The sequence below is a fragment of the Dromiciops gliroides genome, chromosome 3 (assembly GCF_019393635.1).
Source record: "Dromiciops gliroides isolate mDroGli1 chromosome 3, mDroGli1.pri, whole genome shotgun sequence".
NCBI classification, from domain to species: domain Eukaryota; kingdom Metazoa; phylum Chordata; class Mammalia; order Microbiotheria; family Microbiotheriidae; genus Dromiciops; species Dromiciops gliroides.
In genome coordinates this window covers 617,116,158-617,139,489 of record NC_057863.1, presented here as the reverse complement: position 1 = coordinate 617,139,489, position 23,332 = coordinate 617,116,158, and the positions used below count along the sequence as shown (strand labels likewise).

General features: G+C 46.8%; 1 protein-coding gene across 5 annotated transcripts in view; it reads left to right on the top strand.

Annotated features, from left to right (window-relative positions):
* ARHGEF10L (Rho guanine nucleotide exchange factor 10 like) overlaps nt 1-23,332 on the top strand; it is a 237,951-nt gene that overhangs the window by 90,660 nt on the left and 123,959 nt on the right. For 3 of the 5 annotated variants that reach the window (XM_043997669.1, XM_043997666.1, XM_043997668.1), the window contains exons 5-8: nt 3,925-4,007; nt 5,617-5,700; nt 14,568-14,740; nt 22,333-22,449. In XM_043997669.1, the coding sequence (XP_043853604.1) occupies nt 3,925-4,007; nt 5,617-5,700; nt 14,568-14,740; nt 22,333-22,449 (457 nt within the window). The remainder of the gene's footprint in view (nt 1-3,924; nt 4,008-5,616; nt 5,701-14,567; nt 14,741-22,332; nt 22,450-23,332) is intronic. The other 2 variants (XM_043997671.1, XM_043997670.1) reach the window with 1 other exon arrangement.

Here is a 23,332-nt window from a genome sequence, read left to right as displayed (position 1 = left end):
TTACCCACTCACTGAGCCACCCAGCTATGTCCCCTAGGCTTCCCCAGACATTGCCACAGGGGGCCACGGCACAAAAGAGATGAAGATGCCCTGCTCTAGCCAATCTCTCTTCTGTGGCTCAGAGGGAAGCCTAGTGGCTCATAGGGGCCTGTGGCAGGCAGGGAATAGACACTGTCCTTTTTTTTTTTGGCAGGGCAATGAGGGTTAAGTGACTTACCCAGGGTCACACAGCTAGTAAGTGTCAAGTGTCTGAGCCAAGATTTGAGCTCAGGTCCTCCTGAATCCAGGGCCAGTGCTTTATCCATTGTGCCACCTAGCTGCCCCTGCCACTATCCCTTTTTATGAGTTACTCAGGTACCCATCCCTTCAGATGCATGACATTTTGATTCAGGCACAAGCTCCATCCTTGGGATTCACAACATCCACATACCTCATTGAGTAGAATGTTGGCTACCCCTCCAGGCCACCCTGGCTAGGTGGCATTTGTATTGGCATCCCCGATCTTCCCAGCTGGAAAGGAAAACCATGCTAACGAATGCCTATAAAGCACTTTGCAAAATTTCAAGGCATTGTTAGTATTTTGACTTCCCCTCCTCTCATCTCGGGGTACCTTGTGCCCCTCTTGTGTCTCTCTTATTCCAGTCTGTATGGTTGGGGGTGGGGGCAGGGCTCATGAATTAGTGGCTGGCAGGAGGGAAGCCCTCCCTACATTCAAACCTTATCTGTAATGATGAACCTGGCTCACCCTGAGTATGTCTCTGTAATTCTCTAAGACTAAATTGCTGCAACTTGTGTGGGAGTATTCATATGGGGGGCTCCCTATCCTGAGGAACACCTAGGTCCTAATCCCTGCCTCTCTCCAACTCCCCTGCAATTTTCTATTTGTATGAATGGAAAAACATTTATTAATCACTCACTATGTGCTAAATATTATGCCAACCACTGGGGTTACAAATTCAGAATTAAGGGTCTTCCTTGCCTTGGATGAGAGCTTAGGTTCTATTGGGGGAAACTACTCAGGGAGGGGCACTTTGATCATAGTTGGTGAGACCACTGGGGAATAGATTGACACACACCATCCAGGAACAATGGCAGAATTAATTTGATCCTGTTCCAGATGCTAGAAAGGAGGGGCTGCGCTGAAGCATAGATCAGGATTTCCTGAAATAGCATTGGGGAGGGGAGGTTGTAAAGGTGGAGTGGAGTTGTGCCCCCTCCTCCCTTCTCTGTGTCCATTGATTGTGGTGGTTGAGGAGAAGGTGGCCAGGAGGAAGGAGATCATAAGCTTTAGAATTTGGAGCTACCTCCTTAAGAATCATCCAGTCCAGCCCCTTCATGAAGAAACTGAGGGTCTGAAAAGTCAGCTGTCTGGGGAAGTCATGGCCACACCTAGTAAGTGATTCTCTGTGTTCAACCCCAGGTTTTATGACTTCAAATGGAAGGCGCTTTCCCCACCAAAGCACATGGTGATCTAATGCAATTGACATTAGATTTGGAATCGGGAAACTCGGATTCAAAAATCAACTCCAGACACTTAATAGCTTGTGGACAAATCATTAGGAAATTGAATTAGTTGATCGGAACCCTAGATGTTGGAGAGATGCTTGTGGCCTTCTCTTGACTTCCTCAAATCCTAAGAACTGGATTCATATCTCAGCTGGGCAAGACAGCAAGCATTTATCAAGGACCCTGGGGGATTCAAATACAAGCAAAAATAGTCCCTGCCCTCAAGGAGCTTACAGTCTAATGGAAGAAAATGATCCCCAAAGGGGAGCTGAAAAGATGGCGCCCACCCCATCCCCATCCTCTATTCCCCAGAGCCCCCAGGAGGGTGAAGGTGAGCTTGGTGTGGCACTGTGGCTTTGGGCAGGTCAAGGATAGGGATCAGTAGGTCTTGTGTTCAACCTTATTTTATAGAAAGAGGAAGCAGGCTCAGAGAGAGCAAGTGACCCCAAAGTCATTTAACCCCCCCTGAGCCTCCATTTTTTTCATCTGCAAAACAAACCTATTTCAGGAGATTCTTGTGAAGAAAGTGCTTTGTAAACTATAAAGCATTATAGAAATAGGAGTCATGGCTATTATTGTTGTTATGAAATGGGGATAATGATACTTGTTCTACCTGCCGCATAGGGTCCTTTTCAGAAAGGAAGATTGGCAAATTTTTTAAGTGCTACAGAAATGTGATTTATTATTATTGGATTATTATGGATGTCATGTGAGTGAATATGAGAGGATTTGTGATTTTTGTTGGGGGAGGGGGAGACCTCAGCTTCTGGGCCTATGGGAAGTTACCTGGAAAACCTGAACACCCACAGGACTTAGAAGGCAGGTCCTGGAGAATTCCCTGAGGCTCAGAGAGATTCTTTTTTTCCCCCCTGGCAATGAGGGTTAAGTGACTTGCCCAGGGTCACACAGCTAGTAAGTGTCAAGTGTCTGAGACTGGATTTGAACTCAGGTCCTCCTGAATCCAGGGCTGGTACTTTATCCACTGCGCCACCTAGCTGCCCCTCTGAGAGATTCTTACTTGCCCTAGGTCACCAGCCTGTAGGAGTAAGAGGGTGGGATTTCACCCAAGGTTTTCCTGCTCTTCTCTCTATCCATTAGATCAGGTTTTGTCATTTTGTAGATTAGGTGTTATTTGATTACGTGCTAAGCTCTCCTGATTGAGGGGTAAGGGAGAGAAAACTTGTCTTGCCTCAGGATGTCTCACCTGCCCAAGCCTGTGTGTCTGTCTGTATCTCAGTCACCCAAGTAACCCATCTAGCCAGCAAGGGCATCCACCCTTCTCCTGTTTTCCTCCCATCCTTGACCTCTGCTTTCCATCTCCTGATCTTGCTTAGGGAACAATAATCAATCCATCAAATAATCATTCAGCTCTCATTTATTATTGTATCATTTATTATAGGAGTCTACTCGGTGCTAGACAGGGCAGCTAGGTGGTGCAGTGGATAAGTGTGCTGGGCCTGGAGTCAGGAAGACTCGAGTTCCAATCTGGCCTCAGATGCTCACTTTCCCTTTTGTCCCAGAATCCTCAGTGCATAACACGTAGTAGCTGATAGCTAGCTGTTTGAGTTTGCAGACTGCTTTCCAAACATCATCTCAGAATAATAATATGTATCATGGTTAATAATGTCGTAATATCTTTTAATAGCTCGATTATTATCTCATTTTATCTCCACAACAGTCTTGGGAAGTAGGTACTATTATTATTATCCCCATTTAAGGAGGAAACTGAGTCAGACAGTGGTTTTTACTTGCCTGGGGTGGGGTCTGAGGCAGGTTTTGAATTCGAGTCTTTGGGACTCCAAATGCCCAAATGAAGCACTGCCTAATAAATGCTTGTTCATCCATTCCTTAATCTGCTCCTAGGCGCTAGACACCAGGCCTTACTTTTCCTGCGTACCTCCCTAGTGCATTATACAAAGGCTTTTGTGTACTTTAGTGAATGTGCGTTCTCACCAAGTGTGTGTGGTGAAGTCCAGGACCCAGTCGTGTCTCGTCATCCAGTGACCTTTCCTACATCCTTCACAAAGGCTACATCCGTCCTCCGTGTTGACCTATTGCCCCTACTGGCTACAAAGTAATTCTTTATTGAATAGATGGATGGCGAGTGTTGAGTTGACCCACAGTTACAGAGGCTAACAGGGCTTTCTGTGCCCATTCACCTTATACTCTCCAAAACTCATTCATGTGTATCATTATGTGGCGCTCACAACCCTGTGAATCAGGCAGGCAATATTATCTTCATTTTACAGGTGAAGAAACTGAGGCCCAGGAAAGTGAAGTTTACTCAAGGTTACGTAATAAGTTCCCAGGTCCCCTGATTTGTACCCCTTGCTTGGGCCTGGCTCTGATGGGCGGGTTGTTGACCCCTGTGGTCCAGGTTGCCTGGCTCAGGCTGTTTCCTGCCCTCTTCCCTTGCAGGATCCTGGCTGTGGTGAGCAATGGGGAACCGGCGGGAGCTGGGGTGCGGCATTCCAGCTGGAAGCGGAAGAGCTCTCGCCGAGGTAGGGGTTCCTTGGGACTGGAGGGTGGGGGAGATTTCAAGTGTATAAGTGGTTGCCTGCTTCTATCCCTGAGCCAATAGGAACACAGCTAGGGTTCTAGCCCTGGGGACAGGAATCTGTATGACTTCCAATAAAGAAAGGGGCTTGTGGAAGTTTTTAGAGGGTCATCCTTCATGAGAGAGGAAGTTTCTTTCAGAGTCTTTGGTTAAACATAGAGCTACTGAGCCAAGGAACTAGAGGACCACAATGTCATAGGGCCATATCACTATTGGGCCCTAGAGCCATGGGGCCATTGAGCTTTAGAGCCATAGGATTTCATGAATATTGGGTTCTAGAGCCTTAGGGCCATGTCACCATTGGGTCCTAGAGCCATGGGGCCATTGAGCTTTAGAGCCATAGGGTTTTATGAATATTGGGTTCTAGAGCTTCAGGGCCATATCACCATTGGTTCTAAAGCCTTAGGGTCATAGAGTTTTGGGGCTAAAGGACCATCTGGCCACTGTACCATAGAATTACAGAACTAGATCAATAGAACCATAGACTGGGGGGCGGGGAATGACATAGGGTATGGGGGACAGCTAGCTCCCTATATTTTTCTGAATCTTGGGACTATCATCCCTTGGCAGAGAGAGATTGGAGCATCCCCCTCTTTGATGGGAGATCTGGGGGGTGGGGGGGCCCCTCCGGGGGGTTTCACCCTGCACCATCTAAGTCTGGTTAAGTGATGGGTTGGACATTGTTGTCCCAGTGAGCCGAAGAAGTCCGGCTTACCTTGAGATCGGGAGAGAAGAGTCCCCCTCTGCAGTGCTGTCCTGGGAGGCGGGGCTGGCTCTGTCTGGGTCCATTCCTGGGAGCAGCTTTAGTCATTCCCATGTGAACACTGGGAAGGATGACCCGGAGCCTCCCGGGGGCCTCTTTGCTGGGCCTGTTGGGAGACCCTCGCTCTGCTAGGGACTCTGAGGCACTGCCAGTTATCTGGCTGGGCTGGGAGACTGCTCAGATTTCAGGAAGGAAGGTGGGTGGGGCAGGGAGAAGGCTTTGGTAGCTGATGCCTGACTGCAGAGAAGGTGGAGGGGGGGGGAGCTGTGAGAGAAGAGCTGATTTAGCTAATAGCCATCGGGGGAGGCCTCTCTCATCCCCTCCTTCTCCTCTCTTCTCCTGAAGCCTTCAGGGCTTACTGAGGATTCCCATGCCAGGGCATCTTGAGGGAGACTCAGGATGCAGCTGAGGCTTCTAGCCTGGAGCCTCAGCTCCCAGGAAGGTGGGAGCTGGTAGCCTGTTCAGGGCCCCTCCCCAGCATCAGAGCCACAGTTGGTTCCTTGTTGACCCCTCTCTTTCTCTCTCTCTCTCCCCTTCTCTCTCTCTGTCTCTGATCTCTCCCTCTCTCTCTCCCCCTCTTCGTTTTCCTCTCCCTCTCCTTTCTTTCTCTCTCTCTCCCTCTCCTTCTCTCTCTCCATCTGTCTCTTTTTCTGTTTTTTACTCTTTCTCTTTCTCCCATCTCTCTCCTTGTCCCTCTCTCTCCCATCTCTTTCTCTCTTTCTCTGTCTCCCATCTTTCTCTCCCTCTCCCTCCTCCCTCCCCTTGCCCTTCCTCTCTCTCCACCCTCCAGTTGACCGTTTCACTTTCCCCATCCTGGAAGAAGATGTGATTTATGATGACGTGCCCTGCGAGAATCTGGACTCTCACCAGCACGGTATGGCCCACTGTGGTAGCTTTAGGGGTGGAGGAAGGGGCTGGCCTGGGAGGGCTCTTGGGCACCTGCTCCTGTATTTTTTCTGTTCACAACCTGAGGTGTCTTCATCTTGCTTTGAAAAACCACATCCAGTTCATCCAACCTCAATTCAGAGATTGATGGAGCTTGAAGGGGCCCTAGTAATACTGATGGTGATGATGGTGATAGCAAGCATTTATTAAGTGCCTGTTGTATGCCAGGCACTGGGCTGAGGGCCCAGATCATCACAACAACCTGAACAGGGAGGTGCTGTTATTATTCTTGTGTTATAATGGAGAATGTCAGAGCTGGGAAGGCCCTTAGAACACAGGATGTCAGAGCTGGGAAGGCCATTAGAACACAGGATGTCAGAGCTGGGAGGGCCCTTAGAACACAGGATGTCAGAGCTGGGAAGGCCCTCAGAACACAGGATGTCAGAGCTGGGAGGGCCCTTAGAACAGAGAATGTCAGAGCTGGGAGAAGCTTTTAGAACAAAGGATGTCAGAGATGAGAGGGGCCCTTAGGACAAGGGATGTCAGGGTTGAGAAGAAGCTTAGAAGGTAGTGTTAGAGGGGCAGCTAGATGGCGCAGTGGATAGAGCACTGGCCCTGGAGTCAGGAGTACCTGAGTTCAAATCCGGCCTCAGACACTTAATACTTACTAGCTGTGTGACTCTGGGCAAGTCACTTGACCCCAATTGCCTCACTAAAAAAAAAAAAAAAAAAAAAAAAAAAAAGAAGGTAGTGTTAGTTCTAAGAGGAACCCCAGAACTCAGAGATAGGCTAAACTTCAGTCTGTCTAGTCCCACCACATTTCACAGAGGAGAAAGCTGAGACCCCCACAGGTGAAGTGACCTGCCCAGATTCACAGCTTGTTAGTACCAGCTGGGATTCCAACCCAGGCTTGTGATTCCCAGTCTGGGTTGCTGTGGGCATGGTCTCCTTTCTGTCCCTAGGAGGCATTAGAGAGAGAAAGCTGTAGGTGCTTTCAGGACCTAGAACAGAGGTTCCTACCCTGAGAGACACAAACTTGTTTTAAACACAATTTGATATCTGGATTTCATTATCATTGGTTTCTTTTGTAATCTGATGTATTTACTTTGTGCGTTTAAAACATGTTCTGTGAGGGGTTCTTGACCAGACTGCCCGAGGGGTCTACGGCACCCCAAAGCTTAAATGCCCTTGATCTAGGACATCTTTTCCCATGCTAACCCTGGGAACGCCGAGGTCTGTTCGTCAGTCATCAAACCCTCAGTTGATGGTCTTGGAAGCCCAGCCTCCAAGGTATTCTTTCAGAGGGCACTCTCCCTGGGAAGAACATGTGGAGAGGGCTTTAGTTTCCAGCTCTGACATTTACCAGCTCTGACATTTACCAGACACATGACATTAGGTAAGAGTTCAACTCCTGTAAGGCGGAGGTGAGAGAGCCAGCCCTGCACAAGTCACTGGTTCTTGTAAGGAAATTGCTTCATAGACAGCTAAGGGGGAGGAGTAGACAGGCTAGTCTCAGATACATATAAATGTATATAAATATAAATATATTAAATATATTATATAAATATAAATTATATAAATATAAATGTATATAAATATAAATGTTCATTGGTGGGGTCAGGAAGCAGGAGACACACATACAAAACCAGGCCCTGCCCACAAGGAGCTTACATTGTAATGGGGAGACAGCATATAAATAGATACATGCATGTACCTCACATGCATGATCCCCTTAGACTAGAAGGAAGGCAGCTTCGAGGGACAGTCTCGAGTTAGATGGTTCTAGTCTCTGGGAAGAGATTTGAAATGTAGTTGAGACATGGTCCCTACCTCCAAGGAGCCTTGAACACAGTAAGAAGTTAATAATTTTTGGTTGGATTGAATTGAATGGGGTCCACAGTCCGGTAGGGAAATGTGCCCCCCCCCCAACTCCGCACCCCTCCCCCCAGCCAAATAACCAGACTATCACCAGCTTGGACCTCCAAAGTGCAAACAAAGAGCCATGAAGCCTGGGGGTGGGAGGTGGGAGAGGGAAGGTTGTTACCAGCTTGGACGGGGCAAATGATTCAGAAAAACAGTGACTTTGCCTGAAAGGTCACTCTTTGACCTTTCGTTATTATATTTTACTTAAAAATTACCCTAACCTTCCTCCTCATCACAAGGCTGGGCCGTCAGTGGAGCTTTAATTAAATTACTGATGTTTTCCTGCTGACATAGTTCCTCCTCCCCCTAGATGGGGGGGTGGGGTCTGGGGAGGGGCTTATTCAAAGGCCAACCATCTGTTTTTCCTTTCTGGACCAGAAGGGCGAGGAAGGCTGCCCATTTAGGCCCCATGGCTAGTGGAGGGCTGGGAAGAGAAGCTCTCGTTCTTGGAACCCTCTGGGATGGATAGGCAGGGCTTTAATATTGAGGCACTGGAAAATGGGTCCTTGCGATCTGAGCAAAAGTTTTCTGATTGCACCATCCTGTCTTCTCACAAACACTATCATATTTCAGGTTTCCAGTATCTTCTCTTTGCCTGCGTGTCATCTCTCTATCTGTCTCTGATCTGTCCACACCTCTTCTGCCCCCCACGTACAACACCCCCCATCCCTCCCCCACCCCTCCACATCTCTACCCCCATACCTCCACCCCCACCCCCACACATATACCCACACACCCTTACACCCACACAACCCATACCCCCACTCCCACCCCCAACACACGCGCGCGTGCGCGCACACACACACACACACACAAATACACACACACAGAGCCTACCAGGAATGTGAATGAATGAATGAAAAATGAATTTATTAGTTGGCTTACTTTAGTGTGCCGTGTGCTGGGATACAAATGGAAAATCCAGGTGGTCCTCGCACATACCAGAGGGTTCAGCTTGTAACTACTAGAGGGGCAGTTGGATGGTCCAGCAATCCCTCAAGGTCTAGCATTAGGGAAGATGACAAGGCCCAGGGTTCCTCAGTACGGTCAGATGGTAGTGGCCAGGGTGAATGCTTCATTGTTGGAATTCGTTAAAGGTAAGATATGAAAGCTCACTGAAGGAACAAATCCCCATTTTGATGAGAAATAATTTGCATAACTGTGAGCTAAACTTTTCTTAACATGATCAAGTTATATTTAATTCCATAGACTTCATAAGTTTACTCTCCTTTTTTTTTTTTTTTTTTGGTGAGGCAATTGGGGTTAAGTGACTTGCCCAGGGTCACAAAGCTAAGTGTCTAAGGCCGAATTTGAGCTCAGGTCCTCCTGAATCCAGAGCCGGCTCTCTATCTACTGTGCCACCTAGCTGCCCCCACTCTCCTTGGTTTTTTTTTTTTTTGTTGTTGTTGTTGTTTTTTAGTGAGGCATTTGGGGTTAAGTGACTTGCCCAGGGTCACACAGCTAGTAAGTGTTAAGTGTCTGAGGCCGGATTTGAACTCAGGTACTCTTGACTCCAGGGTGGGTGCTCTATCCGCTGTGCCATCTAGCTGCCCCCACTCTCCTTGTTTTTTTGTTTTGTTTTGTTTGTTTTTTGTGGGGCAATGGGGATTAAGTGACTTGCCCAGGGTCACACAGCTAGTAAGTGTTAAGTGTCTGAGGCCGGATTTGAACTCAGGTACTCCTGAATCCAGGGCCGGTGCTCTATCCACTGCGCCACCTAGCCGCCCCTACTCTCCTTGTTTTTAAAGAAACAACAAAAGCCCCGAGGTGCTGGGTTCTGGGCCTGAAGTCAGGAAGGCCTGAGTTCAAATTTGGCCTCAGACACTTACTAGCTATGTGACCTTTGGAAAGTCACTTAACTCTGTTTGCCTCAGTTTGCTCAAATGTGAAATGGGATTGATAATAATAGTCCCTAACACCCAGGGCCGTTGTGAAGATCAAAGAAATTAATTATAAAGTGCTTAGCAGCCAGTAAGGGCCATATAAATGTGCATTCCTTCCCCTTCCCTTCCTGTCTTTAATAGGATCATAGGGTTTAGAGCTGGAAGGGACCATGGAGGTACCTACTCCAACAGCCCCATTTTATGGATCAGGAAACAAAAGAACAGGGAGGGGAGATGATTTGCTTGAGGTCACATAGGTAATAAGGAGCAGAACCAGGATTTGACTTCCTTCCTCTCTACCTCCCTTCCTCCCTTCCCCCTCCCTCCCTTCCTTCCTTCCTCCCTCCCTCCCTCCCTCCCTCCCTTCCTCCCTTCCTCCTTCCCTTCCCTCCTTCCTCCTTCCCTTCCTTCCTTCCTCCTTCCCTTCCTTCCTTCCTTCCTTCCTTCCTTCCTTCCTTCCTTCCTTCCTTCCTTCCTTCCTTCCTTCCTTCCTTCCTTCCTCCCTCCCTCCCTCCCTTCCTTCTTTCCTTCCTCTTTCCCTCCCTCCCTCCTTCTCTCCTTTCCCTCCTTCCCTCTTTTCCTCCTTCCCTCCTTCCTTCTTTCCCTCTTTCCTTCCCTCTTTTCCTCCTTCCCTCCTTCCTTCTTTCTCTCTTCCCTTCCTCCTTCCCTCCCTCCTTCTTTCCTTCTTGACTCTATATTTAAGCCTTCTGCAGTATTTTTGGATCTTTAATCTGTTGTCTCAGCAGTTAGTGGACATTCCTGTTAGTCTTACCCAGTTTGTGTCATCCATAAATATGGTCAGCATCCCCCAAGTGTTTACTAAGACTAGTCAAAGGAAAGCTCTTTGGGACACTTCACAAGAGACCTCCCTCCAAAGTGACACCAACAGATCAGTGACCAGACTCTGGGTCCCCCATGTGGCCCCCCTCACCCCTTGGACCATTTCTGAATCTACTGAACTATCTTCTTTTTCTAGACCTTCTTTCTCTACCTTATCCAGCAGAATAGTCCATGACAGACTTTGTGAAATGCTTTGCTAAAAAGTCCCAGGAAAACTTTGAAGAGGCAGAATAGTAATAATAATAATAATAGCTAACAATGATATGCACTTTAAAATTTGCCAAATGCTTCACAAATATTATCTTATTTAATTCTCACAACAACCCTGATAAGAGGTAGGCACTACGATTATCTCCATTTTATAGATGAGGAAACTGAGGCAGACTGAGGTGAGGGTTTTTAACTCAGGTTTTCCCGACTTTGAATTCAGGGCTCTATCTACTGTGTCCCTTAACCATAAAATATAACGAGTACCATATCTGAAATCAGAGGGTCTGAGTACCTTCAAATCCCAGCTCTGATACTGACTACCTGTGTGACCTTAAGTAAGCAAGTCTTTTAACCTCTTAGGTGTGAGTTCCTCTTCTGTAAAATGAGGAATGTTGCACTAGGTGGCATCTGAGGTGCCTCCCAGCTCTATAGCTCTAATCCTATGTCTGTAGCAATCTGACAGGGAAATAAGATGAGTCTGGTATTCCCTATCCTTGATTGAACCCATGCTGGCTCTTACTGATCACTTTTTTCCAAATGCCTACAAAGGAAGGGAAGCCAAAAATGGCTCTGGGCATGAGCAGGTGCTCATCACTGTTAGCATTCCATCAAATCAACAGACCTAAAGCCTGCATTTCTCTAGGAACAATTCTCTTTTTCCAGAAATTTGAGCTGATTGATTAATAACCATTTCTTAAGAACCTACTATCTGCTAAGCACCAGAGATACAAAGAAAGATAAAAGACAGTGTCTGCTCTTGGGGAGCTTACAATCTAATGGAGGAGACAATGTGCAAAGGACCATGTACAAGAAAGATATAGACAGGATGAATTAGAAATAACAGGATGGGGGCAGCTAGGTGGCGCAGTGGATAAAACACTGGCTCTGGATTCAGGAAGACCTGAGTTCAAATGTGACCTCAGACACTTGACACTTACTAGCTGTGTGACCCTGGGCAAGTCATTTAACCCTCATTGCCCTGCAAAAAAAAAAAAAAAAGAAAAACAGAGGATGGGTACTAGAATTAAGGGGGATTGGGAAAAGCTACCTGTAGAAGGTGGGACTTGATTTGGTACTTGAAGGATATATGGTGGAAAAAATACTTAGAAGTCAGGAGGCCTGATTCAAATCCTGGCTTTGCTCCTGACTTGCCATGTGATATTAGACAAGTCACTTCCCTTAGATAACAGTTTCTTTATCTGTAAAATTTGAAGTTTTTACTAAATGATTCCTAAGCTCTACCATTCCATGTTCTAAGGTCCTTTCCAGCTCTGCCACCAACTTACTGCATGACCTTGTGAAAATCTTTTGGCCTCTCTGGGCCTCAGTTTCCTTATCTGTAAAATGGTCATGTTGAACCACGTGTTTGCTAAGGTCCCTACTAGCTCTTTTTAAAAAAATCAAAAAAGTATTTTATTATTTTCCAGTTACCCTACTAGCTCTTTTTTTTTTTTTTTTTGCAGGGCAATGAGGGTTAAGTGACTTGCCCAGGGTGACACAGCTAGTAAATGTGAAGTGTTTGAGGTCAGATTTGAACTCAGATCCTCCTGAATCCAGGGCCGGTGCTTTTATCCACTGCACCATCTGGCTGCCTCCCCTACTAACTCTTTTTTTTTTTTTTTTAGTGAGGCAATTGGGGTTAAGTGACTTGCCCAGGGTCACACAGCTAGTAAGTGTTAAGTGTCTGAGGCCGGATTTGAACTCAGGTCCTCCTGACTCCAGGGCCTATGCTCTATCCATTGTGCCACCTAGCTGCCCCCCCTACTAACTCTTAAAAAAACCTTATGACATTTTGGTTCCCTGGTTGGTAGGGGTGGGGAGAATAGTGGGAAGGGGAGTCTCCTTCTTCATCTTCATGGACGTTTGTGGGTATTTATCATCTCTAGTGTTTCTTTTCTCTTCCCTGCTCCCGCCCTAGTGGGATCTCCCAGTGAAAAAAGCTGGCTGGGGGCAGGTAGGTGGTGCAGTGGATAGAGCACTGGCCCTGTGAGTCAGGAGGACCTGAATTCAAATCTGGCCTCAGACACTTGACACTATCTGTGTGACCTTGGGCAAGTCACTTAACCCCAACTGCCTCACATTCCCCACCCAAAAAAAAAAAAAAGAAAGAAAAAAGCTGTCTGGAAGAGTTGAGGATCTTGGCCATAGATCCTGTTCTGGGATAAGAGAACAGGCTTGAGGGTGTTGGGGTAGGAGCTCCCCCTGCTGGGGACTTCCATATAGCCAAGTGTGTTCTCACATGCTTCAGTAAAAAAAAATAAAATAATAATAAAGATGATGATAATAATTAATAATGAAAACAATAATAATAAGCATTTATATAACACCTACTGTGTGCCAAGCACTGTGCTAAGTGTTTTACACATATTACCTCATTTGAAAATTTAAAAATGAGACTGTATTTGGGGGAAAGGGTTGATTTTGGGCTCAGCAAGCGACTATCTGCTCTCCTTGTTGTTCAGTCATTTTTTGGTCATCTCTGACTCTTCCTGAGCCCATTTGGGGTTTTCTTGGTAAAGATCCTAGAGTGGTTTTTGCCATTTCCTTCTCCAGCTCATTTTACAGGTGAGGAAACCGAGGCAGAGTCAAGTGACTTGCCCAGGGTCACACAGCTAGTAAGTGTCTGAAGCTAGATTTGAACTCAGGAAGATGAGACTTCCTGATTCCACTTTGCTACCTAACTTCTCAGACCATCTGGTTTCTAATGCTTGCTAATTTTGTAGGGATATCCTTTTAAAATCATAGTGACTAATATTTGCCAAATGCTTTTCTCTCAACTAGTGAGATGTAGATAGATGGAGAGATAAAGCATTTATTGCACCAGGCAAATACTATTTATCATCCTCAGCTCAGATGAGGATGAATGAGGAGGCTTAGAGAGAGAGTACCTAACTCATAGGTATCAAAACTGGGATTTGAACCCAGGTCTTATAGGTTCAGAGATTGAGCAGTAAGGAGGCATCTTGGAGGTCGTTTAATCCAGCCCCTCATTCCACATTTCAGGAAACAGGCTCAGAGAGGTCAAACAAGAAAGTAACAGAAGGGAGATTTGAACCTGGGTGCTCTGACTTCAAATCCACTGCTGTTTCTTTTTTTTTTCTTTTTTTTTGGGGGGGGGCAATGGGGGTTAAGTGACTTGCCCAGGGTCACACAGCTAGTAATTGTCAAGTGTCTGAGGCTGGATTTGAACTCAGGTACTCCTGAATCCAAGGCTAGTGCTTTATCCACTGTGCCACCTAGCTGCCTCACTGCTGTTTCTACTGAATCCTGCCGGTTCTTTTTTTTTTTTTTTTTTTTTTTTTTGGACAGGGCAATGAGGATTAAGTAACTTGCTCAGGGTCACATAGCTAGTAAGTGTCAAATGTCTGAGGTCAGATTTGAACTCAGGTCCTCCTGAATCTAGGGCTGGTGCTTTATCCACTGTGCCAACCATCTGCCCCTCATGTTAGCTCTTTTAACTCACATTTAGAGCTCTCTCTGCTTTTATTCTTGTATGTCTCTGAGAACCCTGGTTGGGAGCTCCTGGTTTGGTCTGCTCAAGCTGGAGGCATTATAACCTAGTGGGAGGAGAGCTGGGCTGGGAAGCTGGTGCCCTGGGTTTGAGTCCCAGGTTGACAACTGACTAGTTGTCCTTCCCTGGACAAATCCCTTGGTCTCTCTGTGCCTCAGTGTCCTCATTTCAAAAACAAGAGGCGGAGAGGTTTGATGCAGTGGAAAGAGAATTGATTCCAAAGTCTGGGTTTGAATCCTACTCTGACACGATCTTTGTTACCTTGAATAAGTCACAAGTTCTTTTGTCCTCAGTTTCCTCATTTGTAAAGTGAAGGGGTGAAAGTGAAACTGCCTTTGTGAGTCCCTCTGCCACTAGAGCCTCTCAGTTCTAATGAATACTCTGACACTCTGAAAATTCCTGGTTTTAGGTGCCCACTTCAAGATTTCCAAACCCCAGGCTCCTCAGCCATGCTCACCCCTGCCTTGTTCATTCTCTGTTGGCTTTCAGGGTCAGAGAGGAGCCTGATTTATGAGAATGTGCACCGGGAAGGGGGCCCGCGGGAGTCAGAAGACCTAGGCTGGAGCTCTAGTGAGTTCGAGAGCTACAGCGAAGACTCCGGGGAGGAAGAGGTTAAACCGGAAGTGGAGCCCACCAAGCACCGGGTGTCTTTCCAGCCCAAGGTAGGGGAAGTGGTGTGGAGGGCAAGGGGGGAGAGGTTGGGGCTGGCACCAGGAGGAGCAGGAACTTGTATGAATGAATAAGGGAATGAGTGAAGAAGCCTTTAGATTGATGAAAGACTTACTATATGTTAAGTGACTTATATCCCAATGGAGAGAAAGCATACCCGCTAGGGACTTAGGGCAAAGTGATTTGGATGGTGAGGGAGGCCACTGGGCAATAGATGGACACACCCCTTTCAGGAATAATGGCAGAACTGGTTTGCTTTGGACTGGAGCAGGAGGAGTGGAGAGTGTGCCCAAGGCCCCGAGGCTGCCTTTGGGGTGGAGAAGTAGGGAAGGGAAGCATGGGTGGGCCCTACCCTAAATAGTGAGGTCCAGGTAAGGCAAGCACCAATGAGGACACTGGGGCCTTCTTTTTTTTTTTTTTTTTTTTTTTTGCTGGGCAGTGGGGGTTAAGTGACTTGCCCAGGGTCACACAGCTAGTAAGTGTCAAGTGTCTGAGGCCGGATTTGAACTCAGGTACTCCTGAATCCAGGGCCAGTGCTTTATCCACTGCGCCACCTAGCTGCCCCCTGGGGCCTTCTTTTAATAATTCCCATGGTGAGCTCCTCCCTGCACCAACAGCTTAGAGTCCCCAGATCATATCTACTGGTTAAATAAAGATAGTTATTCCCGTGGAGAATACTTTCTATACACCAACAGCGCTTAGTTCCCAAATCATATCTAGTTGGCATTAAAATATGGTTAGAGATGTTACAGATGCTCACTGCTTGACTCCTTACATGCACGGCCTTAACCCTCTCCTAGGTCAGCCCTGTTAGGAAACTGGTTGGTGCAGTGGATGTAGAGTTCTGGGTCTGGAGTTAGGAAAATCTGAATTCAAATCTGGTCTCAGACACTTATTAGCTGTGTGACCCTGGGCAAGTCACTTTATCCTGTTTGCTTCAGTTTCCTTATCTGTAGATGGAAATGGCAAATCACTCTGGTATCTTTGCCAAGAAAACCCCAGATGGGGTCATGGAGAATCAGGCATGACTAAAACAACACCAACAAAGGTCAGCTCTATTACCCGCAGGATCTCAGTGGGGGAAAGGACATTAGAGAATATAGCCTCAGAACCTGGGGGATTGGAGGGAACTTTAGAGATTAGAGAATTCAACTCCTTCAGTTCCTAGAAGAGGAAATGGAGTCACAAGGAGAGTTAAATGACTTGCCTAAGGTCACACAGGCACTAAGCAAGTGAGTCAAGATTTGAAACTGGGACGTCTGATGGCAGACTCAGTGCTCCTTCTGTTGCCCCTCACTGCCTCCTCTCTAGGACAAGGGTTCCCCACCAATAGATTTGGCTGATTGGTTTCCCCATCTACCAAATGAGTGGCTGTTAATCCAATGAGTGGGTCATTTAGTCATGACCTCTCAGGACTCTTCCCATTCTAGGCTCTGTCATAGTCATGCCCAAGACATGCCCAGCCAACCTAAATCATGGGAGGTGGGGGTGGATGTTGGTAGGAATCATTGAAGCCAACCTCATCATTTTATAGATGAGAAAATTGAAGTCCAGAGTAGGGCAGTAACTGTCCAAGGTCATGAATGGAATTTAGAGATGGAAGGAACCATCTAACCCAACCCCCCCTTTTTTTTTTAATAGAACTGAGGTTTAAGGGGTGATAAGTGACTTGCTCCAGGTTACTCAGTTAGTAAGTGCCAGAGGCAGGATTTGAACCCAGGTCCAGTATATTTTTCCCACTGTACTTCATTTGCCTCTCAGCTATTTAGAGAAAGAGTGAGATTGGAACCCAGCTCTTCTGAATTCTAAGCCATTGTTTTTTCCATAATACCACCCTTATTTCCAAACTAGTTCCTGTCCCCTCACCCCCTTATTTGTAGTTGAAAAATAGTCTCATGTCCCCCAAAAGTTGAGTCTCCATGGATTTTTGGAAACTTTCCTGGGGCTCATTCCTTGCCTCAGTCAACCTCTCAGAGTAGAGCTCAATTCAGTCACTTCAGTGTCATTGCCTGCTCCCTTCCTTCTAACCTTGTGACCCTGTTATAATGATAGTGACTTTCCTGCCTTAGTGAATAAATGATTTATTAAGCATCTACTTTATCCTGAGGGTTCATATCATGCCTTAAACTCACATTGGCTGTGAGATCCTGGGCAAGTCACTTAACTGTTTATACTCTTGGTGGCTCTCTAAAACTATAAATTGGAGAGAATGTGCCATTTGCTAGAGGGAGTCTTTTTTTTTTTTTATTTGTTTGTTTGTTTTTTTTTTTTTCCGGTTTGGTTGTTTTTTTTTTTTTTCAGGGTGATGAGGGTTAAGTGATTTGCCCAGGGTCACACAGCTAGTAAGTGTCAAGTGTCCGAGGTTGGATTTGAACTCAGGTCCTCCTGAATCCAGGGCTGGTGCTTTATCCACTGCGCCACCTAGCTGCCCCTGAGGGAGTCTTCTTATCTGGATTTCTCTATATCAATGAAACCCCAGGTCTCATCTTTGTTCCTTTCCCATATGTTCTGAGCTCCTAACTAGGGGTTATAAGTTCTGAAGAAACAGTTACTGGGGCCTAGCTTCAATGGGACCTCAGAAGGCATTTAGCCCAACCCATCCCCAATCAAGAGCCCTCTATAACGTCTCCAGTAAGGGATCATAGCCTTTCCTGAAGACCTCTATTAATGATTCACCACCATCCAAATGAAATTTAGTAATTATAGACTTGTCTCCCTGTAACTCAGACATGGAGCATTGAATGTAGATTTATAGCTGTCTCCAGGACAATACTTCCTCCTTTTTCCCAAGCTGACTTGTCCCTCAGAGTGTCTCTTGTCTAGTAGACTTGGAAGCCATCCTATTCAGGGCCCTCATTTTACATATGAGGGGAAAAAACTCAGGGAGGTTGAGGGACTTGTCCAAGGCGATGCAATAAACAGCAGAGGTGAGATTTGAACCCAGATCATCCGACTTTTGAATTCCATGCCCTTTCCAATGTGCCATTCTGTTCTCCCATTGTTCCTTGTTCTGCCTTCTGGGGATGAGCAGAATAACGCTAATCCCTTTGCCCAACCACAACCATTAAATCCTTGGAAACAGTGGTCATATCCATGCCCCTTCTCCATCCCCCAACCAACCCTAAGTCTTCCATTCTCCTCCTCTTCTTCTCCTTCTCCTTCTCCTTCTCCTTCTCCTTCTCCTCCTTCTCCTTCTCCTCCTTCTCCTTCTCCTTCTCCTTCTCCTTCTCCTTCTCCTTCTCCTTCTCCTTCTCCTTCTCCTTCTCCTTCTCCTTCTCCTTCTCCTTCTCCTTCTCCTTCTCCTTCTCCTTCTCCTTCTCCTTCTCCTTCTCCTTCTCCTTCTCCTTCTCCTTCTCCTTCTCCTCCTCCTTCTCCTCTTTCTTCTCCTTCTTCTATTCTCTAGGCTAAGCACCCCAGACTCTTTAAAGAATTCTTTTGTAGTATCATCTCAAGGCCTCTCAGTATTCCATTTGCCTACCTTTGGACACAGTGTAGGTCATCTTTCTGTCCTGAAGTATAATGCCTAGAGCTGAATTCAGGGCTCCAAGTGTGTTCTGAGGATACTGAATTCTGTCAGAGAAGCAATAGTAAGTACTTGAAGAGCATTTTATAAAACACCTTATCTCATTTCAACCTCACAAGAGCCCTGGGAAGTGGGTCCTATTATCATCTCCATTTTACATGGAAATAAACCTTAGCCCAGAGAGCTGACGTGTATTGTCCGTGGAGGTAGGATTTTAGTGAGGACTTAAGGAAGCCAGGGTGGTTGGTAGTTGGAGTGGAGGAGTGGCAGTGCCAGGATTTCAATATATATCCCAAACAAACAAAATTTAATTAAATCTGCATAGTTGCTGGGATTGAGGTGGGGGGGGTAGGGAGAAGCAACACTGGGGGCCTGTGCTGACGGGCTCATCCAAGAGGGCTTCTGGGGGAGGTGAGTTTTGATTCTGGGTTGATGAGCTCGGGCATAGGTTGGTGGGGTGGAGGTGGGAGGACGTTGAAGTTGGAGGGAATGGAGGGGATGCTCAGAGGCCACCGGACACAGCTCTTCTGGATTTCATTCAGGAGGGGAGTTGCCCATTTCTTTTTTTCTTTTTCTTTTTTTTGTGTGTGAGGCAATTGGGGTTAAGTGACTTGCCCAGGGTCACACAGCTAGTAAGTGTCAAGTGTCTGAGGCTGGATTTGAACTCAGGTCCTCCTGAATCTAGGGCCAGTGCTCTACCCACTGTGCCACCTAGCCGCCCCTCCCCATTTCTTTAGGGAAGACAAGGTCCTGCCGGTCCTTCTGCTTGGAGCGAGTGACCAATCTCGATGTCAGGCCTTTCCCTGTTCCTCTAGCCATCACCCAATCCGTTCCCCCCTGCCTCCTCCATGAAGAGCGGCCTTTCTCTTCCCTAGCCAAAGAATTGGCATGAAGACACTGGATTTGGGATGTGGGGGTCTGAGGGCCTCAGGCCGTTTCTCTGTGATTCTACCACTCGGTGCCCTGCATTTACTCACTTGGTGGTGGTGGGTGATGGGGAGGGTTTGGAATCTCTCAGTTGGCAAACCAAATGCCCTTTGGCGTGTACAAAAGTGACTTCAAACCCTGCTTCCTCCCTACAACCTCAGTCTGTTTCTTGGGATGGGATGTCTCACTGAAAAAACAACCTCCAGGGGGCTATGGAGTGTTTACAGATGGGGGCACGGCTGTTTGGTGCTTTGAGATCCCTTGTTGCATGAAACGGGCTTGTCCAGTGGAGCTGCTGCATGCTCTGATCCCTGTGTCCTGCTTGGCTGTCTGTTGTGTGTCCTGCCTTAGAGAAAGACATCACTTAGAAGATTCAGTTCACTCCCATCCCCTCAGCTCCACCTTTGCCACTCTCTGTGTGACCTTAGGCAAGTCACTTACATTTCCTGAGCCTGAGTTTCCTCAATTGTAAAGTGTAGGGAGGCCAGATGGCACTTCCTCCAAGGACCCTTCTGGCTCCATCTTTGGTCCTGCCTCTGTTTCTTATTTAAAAAGGAGAAGAAACCGGGGCTGGAGGAGTTCAGCCACAGCCCCAAGGGCTCTTAGGTGAGGGGCAGAGCTGGATATTACCCTCCTTTCTCTGTGTGCTGGGGACCCTGCCTTCACTTGGAATCAGAAAGGGCCAGACCTTGGGACATCATGGTATCCCAGGGACTGGGGGCTGCTCCACCTCTGGGAGTGTTGGGAGGCTGTTTCCATCTGGCACTGTCCTTTTTCTTGGAGTCCCAGGTAAGGGAAGATAAACAGAGAGCCCCAAGGGGGGGGCGGGGCAGGACTAGGGGCCAGGAGGGGACAAACTCATCCCTGAAGAATTCAGTTTGATTTAACCTCGGGGGCTCAGTGCCCGATGACACACAGAACTGAGATGAGATAGAGGCAGCCTTTGGCTCATTTCACTGGCTCCTTCCCTGTCTCTGCCTCCTGACTTCCTTCCAGTTGCAGCCAAAAGCCCTGCTTTCCTGGTCCTCAATATCACTGCCTTCCCTAGGGGGTTACCTGCAGTCTACCCTGCCCAGATCTTGTTTGTGCATGGCTGTTGGCATGTTGTCTCTCTGATTTTGACTATAAGCTCCTTGAGGGCAGACACTGTTGTGTTTTTTTTGTGAGGCAGTTGGGGTTAAGTGACTGGCCTAGGGTCACATAGCTAGTAAGTGTAAAGTGTCTGAGGCTGGATTTGAACTCATGTCCTCCTGAATCCAAGGCTGGTGCTCTATCCACCGCGCCACCTAGCTGCCCTAGATGCTGTTTTTTTTTTTTAACCTTTCTTTGGGTCCTCAGCTCTTAGCACAGTGTCTGGCCCATAGGCTAGGATGCTTAATAAATGGTGCTTAATAAAATGCCCATTGACATGACTCACATTTTAGTATAGGGAAATCTCTGTATGTATATCTATATGCATATATTTGTGTATATAGATCCCTCTGCTAAATATAGAAAACTATATAATATATACCATATACACATGCATACATACATGTACATACTATATAACACGTGTAGTTATATTCAGGTGTATATCTACATTTATGTATGTGCATACATACATATGCATATATACATATATATGTGGAGAGAGAATCCTTTTACAAATAACATGCAGACAGCAAGTCATGTGCTATCTTTTCTCTGTGAAGAGGGACATTACAGGCCTATGTATGCTTTGAGATCTTTTTCTGATACATAGGATGAGGTACTCCCTTGGCCTTTCCCTTTATAGCTAAGTCATTTTGTGAGACAGTTGACTTGCATTAAGGATTTAATAGTAAGTCTTGTGCTCAAGAGATGGGGACCAAACTTGTGACATAGGCCCTATTAGGATTCTGGTGTTAGCAACTGGACACAGGTAATAAAACAGAGCTGGGAGGGCTCTTAGAACACAGAATGTCAGAGCAGGGAGGTCCCTTAGAACACAGAATTTCAGAGCTGGGAGATCCCTTAGAACACAGTATGTCAGAGCTGGGAGGGCCCTTAGAACACAGAATGTCAGAGCTGGGAGGGCCCTTAGAACACAGGATGTCAGAGCTGGGAGAGCCTTAGAACACAGGATGTCAGAGCTGGGAGGAACCTTAGAGATCACAGATCATTTCTCCTTATGACATCTCAGAATGGTGATGAGGACCTAGGAAGGCTTTCATTTTTTTGTATAAGCCTGTTCTCTAGTTAATAGGAATATAATCCAAACATCAATATTTTTATCTGGAGGCTACATGATTCCTGGATACTTTCCACCATATGAAATGAGTAAGGAATACTTTATGATCCCACTTAATTCATTTATTCACATCATTCCCGCATGCTTTCACCCACCCATCCATCCATCCATCTATCCATCCATCCATCCATCCATCCTTCCATTCACCCATTCATCAGCTATTGACTCCATTCATATTTCCATTTACTCTTCATTCATTTGTTCATTCATTCCTTCATCCTTTCATCCATCCATTCATCCATCAGTCATGGACTCCCTATTTTCATTCGTTTGTTCATTTATTCATTTTTTTATTTGTTCATTTGTTCGTTCATTTGTTCATATATCCATTCATTGCATTTATTCATATATTTCTTTACTCATTTCATCCATTTAGCAAACCTTTACAGAGTGTAAGACCTATTGAGTGCTAAGGTTTCCCCTGGCAAGGCCTTCCTTATGTCTTGCAAGCAGTGGGGGAAGCTGATCCCTCTTCCTATCACCCCAAGGGAGTTTGTAAATTCAGCTCACTTCTCAGGGCACCAGTAGATTCCCAGCCCTTGGGTTCCACAGCTGTCTGTCCATAGGTGGATTGCCCCAGTCCTCCCTGAGGGAGGAGCTTCAGCTATCTTCAGGGCCCCCCTCCCCCAGGCATCCTGGTCCCTCTGAGTGTCTCCTGGCCTCTCGTCTGCTGCTTTACCTGAGTTTCTTTTCTCTTCCCTCTTGTTTGTGTTTTTGTGTCCTTCCTCTCCTGCCTGCTCCTTCCACCTGCTTTCCTTCCGCCCGCTGCCTGCCCGTCTGCCTGCCTGCCCGTCCGCCTGCCTGCCTGCCTGCCCGCCTGCCTACCCGCCTGCCTGCCCGCCTACCTGCTTTGGGGGCTCCAGCTTTCTCCAGATCTGTCTAGGCTAAAGGAGAGATACGCCAGGACTAAGAGGGACATCTTGGCTTTAAGAGTTGGGGGGAGAGACATGCAGGACCTGAAGCAGAAATACGATTGTAAGGTATTGTCCCCCACCCATCATCAGCCCTCCCCCTGGACATTTATATAGCGCTTTATAGTTTGCCAAGTGTTTTATAAATCCCTGTCCTATTTTATCTGCACAGCAACCCCTGGGAGGTAATGGATATTATTCCTGTTTTACAGATGAGGGAACTGAGGCAGGCAGAGGCAGAGTGACTTACTCAGGGTGGATTTGAACTCGGGTCTTCCTGACTCCAGGTCCAGTGCTCTATCTACTGTGCCACCTAGCTGCATTTCTTCTGTGAATCTGTATCCCCACCCTCAGGTTGTTTCAGGGCTTTGGAGGGTGGGTCCCAAGCCCAGTATAGAGGCAGGTTAGGTAGGCAGCTGCCGAGGGTAATCTGCAGGGTTGTGTGATGACGGATGCTTTATCATGGGACTTTTAATAAATACACGTGTATGTTCATGTGTATACGTGGCTATGCAGATATATAAAAACATATATGTGCACATATACATATGTGTAGAGAGAGGTAAACATATACATATATATGTGTGTATGTAAATGCATGTATATATGAAGAGAATTTTAAATGCCAGACACCCCCCCCCCAACCATCACCCTTAGGGGTTTATTTTGTGAGAAGTCAAGCTGCATGGGTTATAGTAAAAGCTCAGAGCCTGTAGGGGGCAGTCACACCCAAGGCTCACCTAGACCTAGACCCAGTTCTGGATAAGGGGGATTCCTGGTGTCTGCTGTTGGAGGATGAAGGGGTCTGGACTTTGGCCCCATCTCCATTCCCCAGTCTGCAGGACTCTAGGACGCGTGGATTGCAAGAGGCTTTTGGCTCCCTGTAGTCCAGGTTACAGATGAGGGAACTGAGGCTTGTATGAGACATCGTATGCCTTGCCGACTCTGAGGT